The sequence below is a fragment of the Crocuta crocuta genome, unplaced genomic scaffold (genome assembly GCF_008692635.1).
Source record: "Crocuta crocuta isolate KB4526 unplaced genomic scaffold, BGI_CrCroc_1.0 scaffold3, whole genome shotgun sequence".
Classification (NCBI taxonomy): domain Eukaryota; kingdom Metazoa; phylum Chordata; class Mammalia; order Carnivora; family Hyaenidae; genus Crocuta; species Crocuta crocuta.
Genome location: NW_027529934.1, coordinates 4,692,610 through 4,708,595, shown reverse-complemented (window position 1 = coordinate 4,708,595; position 15,986 = coordinate 4,692,610). Strand labels below are relative to the sequence as shown.

At 44.9% G+C, this 15,986-nt stretch overlaps 1 protein-coding gene across 2 annotated transcripts in view; it reads left to right on the top strand.

Annotated features, from left to right (window-relative positions):
• The window catches only part of PTPN14 (protein tyrosine phosphatase non-receptor type 14), a 102,811-nt gene that overhangs the window by 45,483 nt on the left and 41,342 nt on the right, over positions 1-15,986 (top strand). For both annotated transcript variants that reach the window (XM_077763209.1, XM_077763210.1), the window contains exons 3-5: positions 7,601-7,698; positions 10,027-10,094; positions 15,907-15,977. In XM_077763209.1, the coding sequence (XP_077619335.1) occupies positions 7,601-7,698; positions 10,027-10,094; positions 15,907-15,977 (237 nt within the window). The remainder of the gene's footprint in view (positions 1-7,600; positions 7,699-10,026; positions 10,095-15,906; positions 15,978-15,986) is intronic.

The window sequence follows — 15,986 nt, the reverse complement described above, 5'->3', positions numbered from 1 at the left end:
CCCCCCCCCCCCCCAGCCCTGTGTTGGGTTATTTCAGTTTTGCACAGTTGCAAGAGTTTTGGCTTTGTAGTCTGCCTGACAATGCAGAGTTTTAATTGACTGTCAACTTGAACATTCATTAAGTATAAAGCTTTCAGATAGTGCATGTGTCAGGTAGCAAACACATCATTATACTTGAATAATCATAAACTGAAATCTTCCCTGGGGTTTTGAGGATAGAGGGACGGAGGGAGGGAGGGAGGCAGGCCGGTTTATCTGGTTGCATGCCTGTGTCCTTACTGTTTATCGGGTCCTGGCAGACAGAGGACAGGGTGGGCCACGCTGGCCATTATCTGGATTTGCTGTTGTGAACACCCTTTGGAATGGATGGAATGCGTTTTCTCTCCTGTTGGTATCTGGGTCAATCTCGGTGTTAAAATGATGTGCCTTTGCTGTTCTGTACCCCAAAATTCTAGCACAGCTTGTCCCCATCCCCTGTCCTTTATAGTAGAGGAACTTGGACATTTACTCCTTGCTTGCCCAGTGTCAGCCAGAAAGCAGTGCTCGTGGTTTGGTACGTGCTGCACTCCCCTGGAGAGCTGGGTTCCAGTACATTCTGGCAAGAGTCTTCTGATGTGGCTGATTGCGAAGGAAGTTTTCTAGTGAGAGAAGGGCGATTCGAGTCATTACACTTTGCTTCCTAATCTCAATAACAACCTGTCTTTCTGTCTCTTGCTCTCCCCTATGTGTCCCCCATGTGTCTTATAATGTTCCCAGTAGTTGATGGAAAGCCTTCACAGACTGAGGAGTGTAGGGATGGTATGATACGCCCCTCTCTCCCTAAGTTTTCACAGCCCTACTGACTAGGCACGAGATATAAGCTGGTCTGACTGACCTTGAACTGTAGAGAAGGGAGAGGCAGACAGGAGCTGTCTGATAATAACAGGGGTGCTGCAGGTCGATAGTTACAGCTTATAGAATGCTTTCACTAACCTATTTTTAACTATGAGAAAGTGTTTTCTTCCTCTCTCAGATCTCCTTGGGCAGTGGGGGCAAGAGGAACGCATGGGTGATAGGTGCCGACCATACAACTCATCAGGTGTTATTAAGTAAGGTAGTAACAGAATGAAGTCTAGATAACTTTTTTATGATCCATACATAATATAGAAGTACCTTGATTCAGCTGAAGAGTCTGTAAAGACTGTTGTGACACTGAGGATGAACTACAGTCTGCTTTTTTTTAAAAAAAAAACTTGCATATTTGAGGGGCACCTGGGTGGCTCAGTCAGTTAAGCATCCAACTCTTGATTTTGGCTCAGGTCATGATCTTGTCACTGGTGAGTTCGAGCCCCATGTTGTGCTTTGCGCTGACAGCTTGGAACCTGCTTGAGATTCTCTCTCTGTCCCTCCCCAGCTCGCATGCACACGCTTTATCTCTTTGTCTCCCTCTCTCTCAAAATAAATTAGTAAATGTTAAAAAAAAATCTGTATTTGGAAGTACATGCATCTAAGGGCCATTTGTACCCATTTCTGGGTAGAGCCTTTCCTTCTGGGAGCCTACAATCAGAGACCCTGCTCTCTAGATTTTACTTTGTCCCCCGCTGGGTCTTATAATATTGTTCACAAGTCATTAGAATGCAGGTCTCAGTCTTCTTTTCCTGCCTACCTCCAGAGGAGGAAAGTGAAGTTTCCCAGAGCCTGCTATGAGGGGGGACAAAAACAGATGTGAATAATTCATGGGTCAACTTACGACTGTCCTCTGATACATTTTGACAGAAAGGCTCCTCATACCAATGTCTGTCTCACGTGCTGTGGCACAGTCTAACGGGGAAGAAGCCTGCCTGGTTCTCCAGGCCTTTCCTCAGAGGCACTGGGGTCATAAAATCACCAGGCAGTGGCGTTTTAATTTTCCTTTTTCCTTTTCAACTTCAGTGGAACTGAGGACTTGCCGACAGTGGCCAGGAATCTGATTCCACCCTCACCTGACAGTGTGGTTAGTGTGTGGAGGGAGAGCTCCCAGTTCCAGTCTGTCTGGCCCTGCCTTCAAGAGCAGTGTTACCTTGGGCAAGTCATTCTCCCTCCATGTGATTTTCTTCTTTAAAAACAAAAGGGTAGGATTTCCCTTGACTTCCCTTATCAAACAACTTGGGCTAAATCATGCTGTGATGATGTATGACCCATGGATCTCAGTGGCCTTAAGAAACAAAGGCTTATTTCTTGCCCACATTAGGTGACCACCGTGTCCACTGCCTTCTTCCACTGGAGCTCAGGCCAGCTGAGCAGCTGTCCTACTTGGACACTGCAGATCTCAGGACAGACGGAAACAGAAATGGCTTAGAAGGCTTCAGCTCAGGAGTGGCACATGTCACTTCCACCCCCATCCCACTAACCAAAGCCTAGTAGCACAGCTGGCGAAGGAGGTGAGCTGGTATGACCCCCTCAGAGGGGAGGCTTCATAGAGAGCAACCGTTTGGAGCAATAGCTATGGCCGCCCCTACTCCTGTCTCCACGTGGCATCCTGAGCACTGGCCTCCCCCACTCCTGTCTCCACCATCCTGAGCACTGGCCGCCCCCACTCCTGTCTCCACCATCCTGAGCACTGGCCGCCCCCACTCCTGTCTTCACTGTCCTGTGATTCATGCTGAGAATGTGGAGTCCTCAAGTAGAAGATGACCCAAACCAGCTCGTAAGGCTTTTGTACTTTCATAGCTTTTCTCTGTTGGAGGCCCTTCTGCTGAACTGGATTTGGAATGAATATTTCACTTGTGGGAGGGGTGGGAGAAATATTTTCAAAGCAACACGTACTTGGCCTCTGCGTTCCTCTTGCCTTATTTGTGGTTCTGCGGTAGTACAGTCCATACTTTTCAGAACACCACATGGAATTTCTCAATCAGAGAAGCAGCGACAGACCGGCAAGTAGAGCAGAGTTGCATAAGTGCTTAAAGTCACCATACATGAATTAAAAAGAGATTGAAGAGCTTAGCGGCACCTCTGTAAAACATTGAGGATGATATTATGGGATATAATTTTGAAAGCGTTCTTTGATATGACAGAAGAACTGAATGCTTTATTGATTTGACCCAGTATGGCTTTTTTTTTTTTTAAATCTCTTTTCAGAATCTTAGGGGGAGGAAGGAACTTGGAAAAGTCACTTGTTTTCTTGAGACTGGATGGAACTATTCCAGACAGATGAGACATCTAAAGCTTGATTCATATTATCTGTCAGTTTCCAATTGTAATATTTAATAGCACTGACCATCAGGAAGCTTTTGTGTTTCACCTAGAGGAATTGGGATTTTAATCTTCTCTGTGGATTCAAAACAAAACAAAACAAAAAACTTTGAAAATAGAAACTGTTACCTTTATTTCACAAGCATAGTTTTGTTCCCGGCTCTTAGAGGGAGAACAGAATCCTAACCCAAAACCATTCATTGGACCCCAGTGGTCAGATGGGCTATTTCCAGGTCTTTGAATGTGAAAACTATTAAAAAGTTTTCCTTGTGAGCTTGGGGTTTCAAAGAGGATCCCTTTGGAAAGTTGGCAAATACTTACTTTCCTGGCATGAAGATTGGTGTGTTTTTTTTTCCCCTCCACCCAGAGCTATGACAGGGTGGAGCATACTTCCGTGAAATTGCATGTTTCCAAAATAGAATTCACTGTTATATTTTACTGCCGTTAGAATTGAATCTCTAATCAAAAATAAGCAAACCCCAAACATTCTAGAAATAGAATTTCAGCTCATATTCTCTAATTTAGTCTTCATATAAGATGGAATTACCATACTTTATGAAAGTGCCTTTTGAGCAAAAATGTACCAAACAAACAATTTCCAGAGTGGTCCAGATTTCATTCTCCTTTCTGCAGCCTCACATCGTCACATCCACAGTCTCGTGTGGTAACAGCAGCCTATCATTATCTCTGTTCAGATTCTCTCACAGTCTGGATGGCTTCCAGGAAAGAGCTCTGCATTCTGCAGCTCCTCATTCTTTAGCCCACGTTTAACCTGAATGACCAGGAGCAATCCTGGTCTTGCTTGCTAGGGAGTTAGAACACTCTGTTGCCTGGACTGGAATGACCTGTACTAGAACTTCCTCATACGTTATAGAAGTGATGGCTGTAGGTGACCGTTGGAATTAGCAGGGTGAGAAAGCCACGATTGTTTTGCTGGCTTCTGCAAATTATATTCCTAAAGGGCGTCGCATGATGACAGGCTGTAGCTGTGGCAGATAATGCTAGGGTAATACCTTTTTAAATGCTTCACTCTTTGGTTCTTAAAAACGGAGCCCTTAATAGTGCACTAGAGAGAGAACCGTGACGTCAGTGGTCCAAGGGAGGAAGAGCATCCCTCCTGGTAGAGATTGTCAGAAACCTCTCCAGGAAGTCCCTCAGCTTTCAACCAACTTCTGCATACAGGAAGTGCTTAATAAGTGTGAGTGTCCACATTTCTCCTGGGCTTGTAGAGCAGAAAAGAAGTCAGAACTGCTCAAGAAGGAGTGGATGCTAATAGAAAAGATTCAACATTGTAGGGTTAGGAGGAGGAGGTGAACTTTACCACTTTGTCCTACCTTGAACTTGTATGTTCTGGTTTGGTGTTGGTTGGTTGGTTTTTCTTTTTCTTTTTTTAAGAATCCTATTCCCATTGTACTTGTCTTCAATAAATGTAAGATTCCTTCCTATCCCGAGATTTGTTGTTGTTGTTGTTGTTTGTTTTGTTCATATGGTTTTGATGTCCTTTAACTTTTTTGAGGAGAGTCACAGCAGGAGGTCTATCTCCTTTCACAGCGAACTCTTGACGCTTAAAAGATCCTTTGATGACTTAGGACCCTCTTGCTTTCCTAGGTTCTACAAGGAGGTGTTCTCCTATCTAAGAACCCTGCTAGGTTATAAGCTTAAAAGATCTTCCATGAAAGGCTCCCATGCAGTTCTTTGTCTCTTAAAGGGAAAGTTACTTCACATGAATGACTAGAGCTTGTACTGTTTCCTTGAGGCACAAGGCAGATGCCAGAGGAAAACCAAGAGTCAGGCTAGGGCATGAGGAGAGGACATGGCAGACGTACTAAGGAAGAGCCTTGAGTTGAGGGAAGAGAACACAAACAGGAGACGTGCTGTGTTATATGGGAAGTAAGCCCCCAAAGCCCACGTTTTCCCTCCTTGTTCAAGTTCTACTGAGGTTTCTCCCAGGAGATGAACTAACAGTGTGCATCAGATTGTATTTTTAGATACAAATCTGTTCTTTAAGTAAGGCTGTACAACCTGAACTTTGCCCGTCATTGACAGGGCACAAGCACATGTGCCTCGAAGCAAGGGCACTAACGTAAACCATTTTGTTGGAGCTTTTGGTTTGTCAAATAAAACTGCACAACCTCCGATCCTCAACACGTGCCATGTGCAGACCTTGCTACCCTTTCCCCCTTGTGATGGGAGAAAAGCAGGCAGACAGCAGGCACTTATATTATGGGAGCACATGGGACCACACTTCCGTAGTGTTAACTCACCTTGGGTGAAATGTTTGGAAACGTGGAGCTTGAATACACCTGAACCTAGGGACTTAACTCTAGTGAACAGGTGAAAGAAGGAAACCAGAAGATAACATGTGGCATATTTTAACTGTAGCCATCCAGATTTCTTCAGTCTGTGATGTTTCGATTTACTCTTGGTGTTTCTTTAACTTCATCCATAATTATAACTTCAAAAAGTTTTCATTTACTCTGATTCTCTGCTGAGACTAATGAAGAGACAGGCTATGTCTTCCCCTTTGCTTTCCATCATAGACGATTGCTCCAAGCTCTGCCCATTCCTCCGTCCCCAGGCAGTGCCTTCAGTTTCACAGGGTTTTAAGAAACATCCTACCAAGTATTTCCACCTTACTGATTGTGCACTGTCAAAAACTGCTACTTCATTACCAGCAAAAGACTTTCAACCACATGTTCTTATATGTAACCTACATTCCTATTTGTTGGGATTTAGAATCCATGATGCTTCTAACCAGCTAAGGATATATATAACTAGGTGAAACAGAGCTGTGTCCACTGACCTCAGAGCACAGACTGGGCACAGAGCTTTTGTACACATACCAGAGTCTTATCTCTGAGAATCAGCACAGACACTTATTATATACATTTCTCTTTTTTTTTTTTTAATTTTTTAAATGTCTATTTATTTTTGAGAGGGGGAGAGACAGAGCATGAGCAGAAGAGGAGCAGAGAGAGAAGGAGATACAGAATCCAAAGCAGGCTCCAGTCTCCAAGCTGTCTGCACAGAGCCCGATGTGGGGCTCGAACTCACGAACAATGAGATCATGAACTGAGCCGAAGTCGGACACTTAACCAACAGAGCCATCCAGGCGCCCCAATATACATTTCTTGAAATGGACAGGAAGTAAGACTATTGATGCAGCAGCGGAGCCTGTAAAATGGTTTTGAATATTTTAGGTGAAAGGTAGGATGGGTGTAGGAAGGACACGTTTTCTAAAGAATTTTTAAATAACTCCGCATGGGTCCTTCGGATTTGAGTATCAGTTTTCCCCACCAGAGACTAACATCGTTGTCCCTACCCTGACCAGTAGACCTAAGAGGAGAGAAGTGGTAGAGACTCTGTGAGAGGAGACAGGTGGCCTGATTCCTTCCCTCAAATAGGCACTGGATTGATATATGTCATGATATCCATGATAACAAAGTAGAGACAGCAATAATGAGCTCTCGGTGCTGGTTGCCTCTCTCTAGAAGAGTTGAGCTTTGGATCACTCTTGAGCTCCCTGGATTGACATGTCCAAGTTTAGAAAAAGTAGAGAGTTATGGTTACCAAGAGCAGTAAGGTTGTTAGCATTTGCCAAGACTTAATGCTAGGAAAAGTCTGTTATAGAGGTGACTATTTTAAGAGAATGGTCAAGGGAAGGGGAGTCCTAGGAAGACAGGCTTGGGGTAAGGAGACAGCCAAATGTGTAGGTGATTCTAAGAATACAGTTTTATTGGCAAGGAACCAGTACACTGTATTGATTTCTGAGACCAGTGGTCTACTCTGAGGTTTAACGTTGTGCGTGGGCACGTTCTAATCACCTGCTCTCTGCCGGTTTGAGAATGTACCTCGGGTTGGATTTTTGTGAGTCATGGACCTGTAGCGTTAGCCTCGCTCTCAGAAGCTTCATCCCATCCATTAGCAGCATGCCAAATTATCTGGCCTGTTTGTGCTCTGCCCTACCAAACTTTCGAGTTAAAAAAAAAAGGCATGTTTCCAGAACGTTTTTAGGGCCGCACCACTGTTGAATGTAGGTTTGGCCACTGTGTTGCTGTGCGTGTCCAGGTGTGGAAGAGCATTTTTATTCCCCAGCCTCTGGTATGCAGAACGAGTCCTTATCGCTGTTTCATCCTGCGGGCCTACCATGAAATGATTTGATGAGAATGTTCTCAAACTGAGAACGAACGGGATGTGGCACCTGCCACATCAAACAAAGATAAACACAGGTGGAGGGCACTTTCCGCCTCTTATGCAGCTGACCTTTATCAGCATCCCCTGTGTGTCCCGCTGTGTACACAGAGTTTGACATCGAGAGACACTGATGTTGTGGGAACGTATTCCAAGTATGTGCTTTTAAGGTGATTTGTTCCTCTGCTCCCGTGAACAGGTATCAGTATTACCTGCAAGTCAAAAAGGACGTGCTTGAAGGGCGACTGCGGTGTACATTGGAACAGGTGATCCGGCTGGCCGGCTTGGCTGTGCAAGGTAAGGAGCGTGGTGGCCAGCACGCGAGATCCCGTTTTCGGTTTGACTGCGGTGTTGCCGGCCTCTCCGAGAGAAAAAGCGAATTTACTGAAACGGTCCCTTTCAGTAACCCTAGTAACTCTCACTTTTCATGTTAAGATCCGTTAAAAACGTGGAAATGATTTCTGGTGTCAGGCTGGTGGATTTCCCAAGGCTGCTTGCAAATTGCTCGCGCTTGTATAATTTTAGTTTTATTTGAAGAAATAGCAGCTTTCATCCTGCCTTTAATTAAAGCTACATGCAGGGTTTGCGGAACATTTTCTCAGAATGATTCCACTGCCCGATGTGGTCATATTTTGTGGCTTCATGTCGTGAGTCTTTGACTTTCACGTCAGTTTCAAGTGTGGTCGCTTCAAACATTGCAGTGTAATTTATACTCACACACTTAAAAGAGAGAAATACATATATGTGTATCATATATAATATGAAGCAACAGACACATAGCAAAGTACCTTCATCTTTCAATCTGTCCTGCTTCGATTTATGAGAGCTATTTTTTTAATCTTTTCTAAGTTGTTACATATGTTTTTACATGCATTTAGGTTACATGTTACGTGACCTTTACATATATTTATACATTACTTTTAATTGAGTGGTAACTTAATTGCCTTTAGTCATATTGGAAACAAGAAAATAAAATAAAATTTTTTAAAAGAAACATGTTTCCCTTTTGGTGACTATTTTCTTTAAAATCAGTTCCTGTCCAAACGGAATGCCAGGCGGCTGAGTCCTTGCCGTGCGGACTGTTGTTTCAGAAGCTGTGAACTGAACTTCCCATCCCCAATTCTGAACTGAAGTTGAACCTTTTGAGTTCTAGAATGTCTAAAGAGGCAGACGTCCCTTGATCTCTTTCATCCTGGAGTATTAGCAGTCTGGCAATTTTTGTTGGATGTACGATTCCTAGTAGTTAGCTGCTGTTGTTACCTCATGGATGAAAATACACAAAATACGGTGTATCCCATCTGTCCACTTACAGACTGGAAAGGGAAGGAGCGGTGCCCAGAACGATACAAAAGAACAATTAGTGGTCATAAGAGAAAGATCATTAAATAACGGAGAAGACCCCCTTTAGCAGGAAGAAGAGAGAGAAGACCCATTGTGTCCCTCCTCTGCAAATTGTATATTTCTCCTTTTAAAAGTTTTCTCCTCTGTTCACTTTATTACTTGTTTTTCCTTCTTACTCTTCAGTCATTGGGTTTATCATAGGCCTCCTGGATCCTGGAAGACCCTGGTGATAGCTTTCAGGCTACGGGAAGTTGGTGAACTAACTCTGGCTTTTTTCACTGGGTCCCTGAAGTTGGCCATTCAGTCTGACGGAACTTTCCCCAGTTGTCATATTGGTAAAATATTTTCCCAAGAACCCTTGGTGGGCCCTTAGAAAGACACATCCACTTAGTTATAAGTCGTGATTTAATACGGCAACTGATGGGTAAACTTGAAAACAAGCCAAGCATGTGATCGTTGCTGCCTTGAACGTCTCACCTAAGTGCTCATTAGTTATGCAGAGTTTGTTAGGCACGTCTTTGTCTTCTCAGCAACGTGTGTGCACCAGCTTTCTGTGTGGACTCTTGCATTCTGTATCTCTTGTACCTTAAAGATACCTGCGCACCCATTTCTACCTCAGGCCAGATGTTTTACGTGAAATGAAGTCTGTATCCTGCTTGGTCTTAGAGCCAGTGGGATTCGATGCAAGACACGTATAGATTGGTGCTATAGACACACTGTGTTCTTTTCGCGTGTGCTCAGACATACCACAGTGAGATGAAAACAGGGCAAAACAGAATTTTGGGCATCTTGCAACATGTCACCTTGTTTAGGAGATGTAAAACTTTGCAGGGGTGTTTTGCCAGCGGTGATTTATGGTGGGAATTTCCAGCTGCAAATAATATGAAAAGATGCAGATGGGTTTGGCTCTTCAGTTCTCCCAATTAACCTTGAGTTAAAAAGTCCCCTTGGCAGATACTCTTAAGATAATGTGTGGGTGCGTATTTAACAAAAACATAAGTATAGGTTTGTTTTAAATTTTTAAAATAGCTCAGGGATCGCTTTCAAATTTCCCCATTTTTTTCTCCTAGAAAATTGTGTAATCGTGCTCAGATGCTGATATTTACAGTACTGCTAAGTAAAAGTGGCAACAATATCAAACACATCGTGACACTGTTTTTTTTTTATTGGATAGTGCAGAAATATGATGGAGTAATGAAGGTGGCAATAATTTTACCCTTGTTTTATTGCATCTTTAATTTCATGTAATAAATCATACCATTCCCCCCACCCTTTTCTTCTCAGCTGATTTTGGAGACTATAATCAGTTTGATTCTCAAGATTTCCTCAGAGAATATGTGCTGTTTCCTATGGTAAGTGTAATTTCCTTTTTCTTGATTAATTTCCTACTACCTTCTTTGAGTGTTTAATTCTTTCCTTTGAAGATCTCAGAGGATTTTCCATACACGTATTTCCCAGGGAGGAAGAAATCCATGCATTTATAAAGTGGGGACGCATTTTGTAAAAATACTGAAAAATGAAAGGTTCCTCTTCCTGCCTCAAGACCTCTCCCTGTCCCCTGAAACCCCCCTCCCCAGTCCCCATGTCCACTACTGTCCAGGGCCATGACACTCTTCCTAACTTTATGAACATATCAAGTTTGCTCCCATCCCAGAGCCTTCGTCCTTGGGTTTCCTGTGCCTTCAGTGCTGTGCTCCAGATCTTTCTGTGACTTGACATTGAAGTCTTGAGTCAGATATCACCTCCTCAGGAGGACTTCCTTTTCCATGACCACCTCTATGTACACTCCAGCCATCCACCACTTTGTGCTAAATCACCTTTTATGTGCGTTCTTTGGAGCGCTTTCAGTATCTAAACGTGTTCATATTGACGGACTATCAGCTGGAATGTCAGCTCTATGGTCCTTAAGCAGATACCCTTCTGTCTTGTCACTTGTGTGGCATATATTCTGCGCTCATGAAAATTCATTGAAAGAGTCAGTGGAGTCAGTGAACTCAAACGCCCAGTCTTGGGTTAAATTAGGAACAAGGCTAGGTTTTAATCCCCGGAGAATGTTTGTTTGTTGTTTGGAAGCTTTGGAGTAAATGAGAAGAGTTTTAATGAGGAGGAATGAAGACGTTTGAAAAGCTAGACCCGCTACAGTACCCTGGCTATGATTTTAGAAACCTTGATCATTCACCACTTGTTTTTTTTATCCACTGTTTTGCCCAAAGCACTGACATGGGTAACTAGCTACCAGGAAATAAAGTTATATAAGAAACGGTGCTTGTTCTCAGGGAAGCGGCCGAATAGTTGGGTAAATAGGAAGTTTGCAAAATCAGAATGCAAAGCCAAGGGTAATAAAGTGCAGTCAGGATTTTATGCTGGGAGAGGTTACATCTGCTTGGGGGAGGGGGCGAGTTAGGGAAGGTTTAAAGACTAATGGTGTGTGAGTTGTATCTCAAAGCGTGGGCAGCACTGGAGCAGGCAGACAGGTAGGGAGCAAGGAATGATCTAGACGGAGAGAAAGAGCAGGGACCAGGTGGCATGAGTGATTGTGCAAGAGTCAGTGGTGAGTCTGACTGTCGCTCAGTAATGGCAGCAGATGCGATGAAACGTTTCAGGGCCGAAAACCCATGGCATCCGTCTGGGGATTTGCAGACGCCACAATTTGAGAACTGCTGGATTAGAGCAATAAGACCATTTGTGAAAGGAGGTCAGATGCGGCATGGTGCTCTTGGCAGGAGATGATTTAGGTGTTATGAGTGACAAGAAAAATGCGAAAGCAAAGCAAGAGGTATTTTGGAAATAGAATGAACAGAACTTGGCATCCAGTTGGCTGTGGCATATGGAGAAAGTAGAGTGTCTAGTTCAAGTTTTGAAAGACTAGGATAAGTAAGGCTGTAGTTATTATCCCTCTCAGGGTTTGAGATGAGCTTGGATTGCTGCACACTAACCTTTATTCTTATAGGTTAGGGAAATACTGCACGATCTCTGTGTTCTCATGAATAATTCTTTCCTTATTCTTCTTCCCTCTAAGAAAACAGCTATATTGTCTGATTGGTCTGTTGTTTTTTATGCCTTGTTAACTCTACCCATCAAATCAACCTGTATCCAAAGAGATTAGCGTATTGCTTGCCAGAGAAGCGCTTCATAAGACGTGGTGTCAACATGCTTGAATCAACATCTTCAGCATCTCAGAGGCTCACCTCAAACATTGGGAGGTTCCCCAGTGTGCTTATGGGGAGGAAAGTAACATTCACACCTGAGAATTTTAGAGAGAGTGCTTTTTTGTGTCAATGGAGACAAGAATTGGGTTGATAATTTTCCACGATTTTTTTTTCACCTTTCTAAAAGGTCTTACCTAGCCTTTGGGCAGAGACCAGGCTTAGGTGCTGTTTAGAATTTTTATGGTGATTGCCAGCATGATACTGTGAGTTTGTAGATGTTAAAATGCTTTGACAGGTCCCCTGGCTACCTGTGAAGCTGGAAGGAGTTATTTTGTGTATCATACCTTTTCCAGAATAGGACTGTGTCTCCACTGGGCTCTGAGCAAATCAGATACCTGAACGGCATAGACCTTGTTAAGTCTCAAAGTAAACAGACAAATATGGATATGTTATTCTTGGATCTAAACTCCCCCTCTTCGAGATAGTAGCAACTTCCATTGAGACACAGGGCCGTGTATATCCAAATTGAAATGACTTAAAGTTAAATAAAATTAAAAATTCAGTTCCTCAGTTGCATTAGCTACATTTGAAAAGCACTCCGTAGGGGCGCCTGGGTGGCTCAGTCGGTTAAGCGATTGACTCTTGATTTCAGCTAAGGTTAAGCTCTCATGGTTTGTGAACTCGAACCCCACGTCAGGCCCTGTGCTGGCAGTATGAAACCTGCTTGGGATTCTCTCTCACCCTCTTCTCTCTCTGCCCCTCCCTCCCTCCCACACTCACTCACTCCCTCTCTTTCAAAATAAATACACTTAAAATTTTTTTTTAAAAAATAAAAAAACTCTCAGTAGCCGCTTATGGTTAGTAGCTGCCATACTAAAAAGCTTGGATATAGAAATTTCCATCATTACAGAAAGTCTTGCTGGACAGCACGAAACACGCCGTGGCAGAAGCTGATGTCAGTGTGTACATCCGAACCGCGAATGTTCCCTGGCTTCTGCCCTGTCATTCTGTCCCATGATGTACCCCGGATACGTGGTGAACCGTGGTCAGGAGCCAAGCATTCTATGCCCATGTCCTGGCTGTGCCATTTACCGACTGTGTGAACTTGGGCCATTATTTAATTGAATCTGTTTTAAAATTTAATTATTTCACCAAAGCCTCCGTTTTCTCATCTAAAAATGAGGCTAGCATGCCTCCTCCAACTGTCAGGGCTGAAGGAGAGAACACACGTGATGTGTGTAACTTGACATGCGGTGAATTCTCAGTAAGCAGTTAGTTGTCCTTGTCATTGCCATCATCATCATCATCTTATTATTAGCATCACTGTCTGTCTCTGTTATGCAAGTGCCAGGAGGCTGAAGACTGTGCTTTTCAGGCACCAACACTACACTGTTTTAAAACGTAAGCAGAGGACAGGCCAATGGTGCAAACGATCACTAACCTGCTCTGCGCGATTAGAAACTCCGGTTTGACGATGTGAAACTTTGTTGCATATTGAGTTTAGTACGATAAGCATTTATTGAGCACTTACTGCATATGGAGAGCTTATAAGCATCGTATAAGAGCCCGTGATAGGCCCCTAAGTGATACCGAGCAGAACTGCTGGCCTTAGAGGCCTGTGATGAAGTAGAACGAGGGTGAAGGGTAAAGGGTTAGATGGGCATCCGGGTAACTCTGTAAGAGAGACAGTAGGCCAGCTGTGGTGAGGGTGTATGAGCCACATGCAGAGCGGAAGAGGAAAGGCTTACTTACATCCGCGTGGGGGAATCAGGAAGCCCAGTCAAGGGAATGGTAGCTGAGACGAAACCTGAAGGACAGGGTGACATTTCACTCACTGTGATGGGCCCCGGCTGGTTCTTCCTGGAAGGCTCAGCTTGAGTGTGTCAGGAGACATAGAAGCATTCTCTTAGGAAGAGGGCTTTGCCTGAGGCCTTGAACCTTTGAGACAGAGGCCTGGAAGCGAAGGCCGGGTCACGCCGAAGAATGGTCTGAATGCCAGGCCCAGGTGTTGACCTAATTGAGCAGGCAGTGGGGAGCCACAGAAGGTTGTAAACCTTCTGCGCCATTCCGCTGGAGTTTTCAAAGAGAAGACCACATTCCTTTGGTGGGGGAGGGAAGATGGGATGAATGGCCTTGTTTGATCTCACGAAGCAACCGAATTTGTCAAATGGCATTTCTGCGGCAGAGGAAAGAACAAGTGAAGGACACAGGGCAAGCCACAGGTGTGCCGCTGTGTACAGGCACGCAGTCTGCCGTTTTTCATTTCCGCGGGGCCACTCGCGCATTCCGGGGGGCAGGGGCGTATACCTCAGGGGGGCCCACACCCAGATGGAGGCGCTTGAATTGAGTACAATAGCACAGGGGCACCTTTGGTCTTTTTCTCCTTTCAGAGTAGGAAGCGGAGGCTTAAGGGAGCACTTTGTGATCTTCACTTACCTTTATTTTATCCTACCGCCACATGCCTTTCATTAGCTTTTCCAAATCAGTAGAGCGTTGGGACTACCGCTCAGGACCCAGATGCACGCCCGGCACGCCCGTGGCCCTGCCATGCAGCCGCTTTGTTGTTCCCCAGCATAAAACTGACCCTAGTCCTCATCGGGGACTTGAGCCATTTCAGTGGATGGCTAAACGGACACAGCAAACTCTCCAGTTAACGGATGAGAAATAAGAGCTGCCATGATCCCCTCCACCGTCTCCAAGAATTTTCGTGACCACCTGCAGGGCTATAGAATTTTATAGTGTGTAGTTACACCCTCATTTTCCGGATTTAAAAGATACTGATTTTCACGTTTTCCTGATTTGAGATGGGATGTTTCTTGTAGTTTTGAGGTGTTACTTTTGGGGGATGGGGTTTCATCCATGGAAAATTGTTAAATTGGGGGCCATCGCTATGTAAATGGTACTTTAGAATCAAGGGAATCGGCCTTTGGGATGTTTTCTGCCAAACCTCAGCCCCCAGCCCCTCACCCCCGTGTCTACGATGAGCATCAGAGCGCCTCACCAGGACACACAGCTCGGAGGCCCTTCCGACACGCCTTCTGGAGCTCAGAGGGACGTGGCACATGTATCTCTCCCCTCCTCAGTGCTTATCAACCTAGGGGCAGATGGCGGGAACCGGCCCCTAGGAAGGTCTGAGGCAGCTGGCCCTCAGCCTGAGCCTCCGCAGGCTACCACCAGGGACTCCAGGAGCTCTGGAGTCGCCACGTCTGTCTGGGTCTCAGGAACTGGTTGCTCTCATCTCCCTGTCTTGGATTTCTTCCTTCAGACCATCTCCATGCTAGTGAATGTGTAATGATCCCTGATGTATTCCTGCTGTCGGTGGAGGGGTGTTGGGAGGACGTATGTGTGATTGGCTCTAATCCCGTGGGAGCCAGCACAGCAGGGGTCCCTAGGGGCCTGGGATTCAGGTGGATTCAGGTGGTCGAGATACTGGCTGGCCTGCTACACACGGTCCGCTTCCGGAACTCCCTACTTCTCCCCAGCCTGGCCTCTTGGGCTTCATGGAGTCTGCCAAGGACCATGTATGAGCCCTCCCTGCCTTCAGGTAGCTCTGAATTAGTGCATGGATATTGTGGTGGACAAAACCGCCAGGCACAGCCCCTTTCTAGGCTCAGCTTTTGAAACCATGATGGGCTGGAAATTCATACCCTGATTGTTAAAAATACAGAAGTCCTGACAAAGCAGCTTCAATAAAAGTGAGTCTGGGAGGCAGACAAAGAAGAAAAAGGTAAATGAAGACATTGCTGTTCCTATACCCTCTAGAATTTAGGTGGCTGCCCAAACTATGTCTTGAAATAGGCACGTTAATTGTTAAGTGGAGAGCCTGAGTTACAGCGGAGAGCCATGTTATAAAAGTAAGAACGGACCGTCAGCCCGAAAGTGGACCACTTTGATTTGAAGGAATAAAGGGGAGATGGATGAAGTGAGGCTAATCAGGAACATCTGGAGAACAGAGCTCCTAAGGTTTGCTCCTAAGCAAAACAGTAAACGACTTTAACCGCTTCTGTTTTGATAGGATCTGGCCCTGGAGGAGGCCGTTCTGGAGGAGCTGACGCAGAAGGTAGCCCAAGAGCACAAAGCCCACAGGTAGGGCCC